The sequence below is a fragment of the Atta colombica genome, unplaced genomic scaffold (assembly GCF_001594045.1).
Source record: "Atta colombica isolate Treedump-2 unplaced genomic scaffold, Acol1.0 scaffold302, whole genome shotgun sequence".
In the NCBI taxonomy this organism is placed as follows: domain Eukaryota; kingdom Metazoa; phylum Arthropoda; class Insecta; order Hymenoptera; family Formicidae; genus Atta; species Atta colombica.
In genome coordinates this window covers 208267-210959 of record NW_017259407.1, presented here as the reverse complement: position 1 = coordinate 210959, position 2693 = coordinate 208267, and the positions used below count along the sequence as shown (strand labels likewise).

General features: G+C 30.6%; 2 protein-coding genes across 2 annotated transcripts in view; one reads left to right on the top strand and one right to left on the bottom strand.

Annotated features, from left to right (window-relative positions):
• LOC108690273 (probable ATP-dependent RNA helicase DDX55 homolog) overlaps positions 1–352 on the bottom strand; it is a 4188-nt gene extending 3836 nt beyond the window's left edge. The window contains exon 1 of the mRNA XM_018197473.1: positions 38–352. Coding sequence (XP_018052962.1) covers positions 38–136 — 99 coding nt within the window. The 5' untranslated portion in view covers positions 137–352. The remainder of the gene's footprint in view (positions 1–37) is intronic.
• A 2281-nt stretch (positions 353–2633) lies between these two features.
• The window catches only part of LOC108690270 (retinoblastoma-binding protein 5 homolog), a 3555-nt gene continuing 3495 nt past the window's right edge, over positions 2634–2693 (top strand). Inside the window, exon 1 of the mRNA XM_018197469.1 lies at positions 2634–2641. Within this exon, the coding sequence (XP_018052958.1) occupies positions 2634–2641 (8 nt within the window). The remainder of the gene's footprint in view (positions 2642–2693) is intronic.

The following is a 2693-nucleotide window of genomic DNA, read 5'->3' as shown; positions in this document are numbered from 1 at the left end:
ATATATATATATATATATACACATAAATATTTATAACCTGAACAGGCGTCATATTGAAAAATCCCAACTGTTTGAGTGTTTCCAATACAGAATCACTCAGTCGCACATCTAACTTCTCCCACTTCTGCGTTTTCATTATGATTATCTTCTTTTTCCTTTTAGTTCCCGTTTATTTCAAAAAAACATTCAAACAATTTCTTCTATATTTGTAAAAATTATGTCATGATGATGATGATTATCAGTGATCCTATTTAGGAGGTCCACACCACTAAATGCAATATAACTGGAACCGTGCACTCACATGCACTGGCCTGCCAAAAATGCCAAAATGCGTCCCGAAAGAATAAGAGTATATTCACACAACTTGCATAAATGTATGCATAAAGAAAATTATCCAATCGCATTTCTCTTATAAAGATGTACATTAAATGTGACAATTTTCGTTATGCATATGTGCTATTCAAATTTGTGTGGATATATTCTAAACGCTTTAAGCGGCGAGCACAGATTCTTATATAATGTATAAAACATCAGGCATAAGGAAATCAACCAATCAGAGTCTTTTATTTCATGGAAAAAAAGGCAATACACATATAATGCATAAGAAAATGAACTAATCAAAATCCTTTATTGCCTTTTTTTGTTGTACAAGTTGTTAGAAAATTTTTAAATATCGGTAAATAGGAATAGATGTGAGTGATTTAAAATGAAAGTGTTGTATGAATAAAATAAACGATAAGAATAAAATATATCAAATAAAGACAATAATTGTAATATATTGATATAAAAGAATCATATTAGATATATAAGACGAAGAAAAAAGTTTAACTTTTGAGTATGAATGTAACGTTAAGCCGATTCTACATTAATTGCAAGCTGATCGCAAGTTTGCGACAGCCAATCTGAAGCTTGCATTTTGAAATCAACGCTGCATATTGGCTGTCGCAACAAAGTTGCAACTAATGTAGAACTAATGTTTTACGTGTGCATCCACAGAATCGTATATAGTTAAAAAGAGAAAGGTATATTCTCTAAACATCATGCCATCTCCACGTTTTCCACATTCTTAACTAAGGGCACGTTTACACCTTGACGGAAAAGCAGAAAGCGGAAAAGTAGCAGCCAAAAACTTGCATTGATAATCGATAATTTCGGCTTTTTGTACTACTTACCCCGGATCTACAATAGATTTTTAATCGGCCTTTTATATTTAATAAGCATTAGTCATAAATCAGAAGTCAGAAACCAAAAATTGAATGGTCAATTTTTAACTTCTGACTTCTGATTTATCTAATTTAAAAGTTTATTGTAGAAGGCCATAAGCATTAAAATGTTTTAAGTTGTAAAGAATGGACGAATCACAATCATTTATTCTTCTCGCATTCGACTGTAGTTGGTCAATTTCTTACGCTTTAAAACATTTTAAAACTTAAAATGATTGTGATTCGTCCATTCCTTATCACTTAAAACATATAAAATATCTATTGTAGATCCGGACTTAAGACCATCGCACTCAAATAATAATTTAAGGCAGTAAAGCGTGATCTACAATGATTAGTTAACACATCGTCGCCAGTCGTAATGCTTTATGATATACAGCTAATCAGAAGCATTAATTACTTATATTTAAATTAATTATTAATTAAGGTAGACGTTTTGTGATCAAATTTTGACCATCAATACGAATATTAGAGGATGTTACAAAGTAAAAAAATTATTTGTATAAATTCGCTATTCCCAGATATGAAGGTGACTTAATATTATAATTAGCTTATTTGATTTTGAAAAGACTTTTTTACATAATAGAACCTTTTTAATAGAAATTCCTTACTATCCGGAATATTTCAGAATATTATCCAGAGTGAAAATTGCACAGGATCTATCCAAAGTTTTATGGGTCTCCCTACAATTCATGCATTTGTGTACAGCGGAACATGGAGCCTCTTAACCTCTTTTGAATAAACGTGATTTTCGTCGCAGGATAGACAACGCTTTTTGCAGCTTTTATATGTTCTGTGATACGAATATAGATCAGTGAACAACTGTGAATAAAGTGGATAAATTATAAGAAGCAAAAATTGATTTTGTCAAAATGAACTTGGAACTATTAGGTAAATAAACAATTATGAGATTTGTGTAATTAATAAATAATAAAATTAGGAGGTAATTATTTGGAGTATCCCTCTAAAATTTTAATAAAATTTTAATAAAAATATACTCATTTGACGAATTTTCATTCAAAATAAAAGAATCTGACAAAAAAACGCGGTCGGCCTCGAATTATCGAATTATTAAGCATTAAAATTCAAGACTTTAGAGGTTAAGATATCTGTCACCTCGATTCGATACAGCTCTATGTATATATGTTCTGCTTTAATTCTCTGCTTTACAAACACAAATTCTCTGCACAAGAAATGGACGAATCATTCTCCTCGCATTCGACTGTAATTTGGCAATTTCTTACAGCTTAAAGTTTAAAATACTTATTGTAGATCCAAAAGCAGAGAATTTGTGTAATTAAAGCAGAACATATACATAGGGTTGTATCGAACCGGGATTATGAACTTTAACGCTTGATAGCTCGATTCATGAAGCCAACCATTGCATTTTTCTGCCAGATTCTTTCGTTTTGAATGAAAACGTATTGAATGAGTATATTTTTATTAAGATTTTAGGTGAGAGGAGTATTTTAA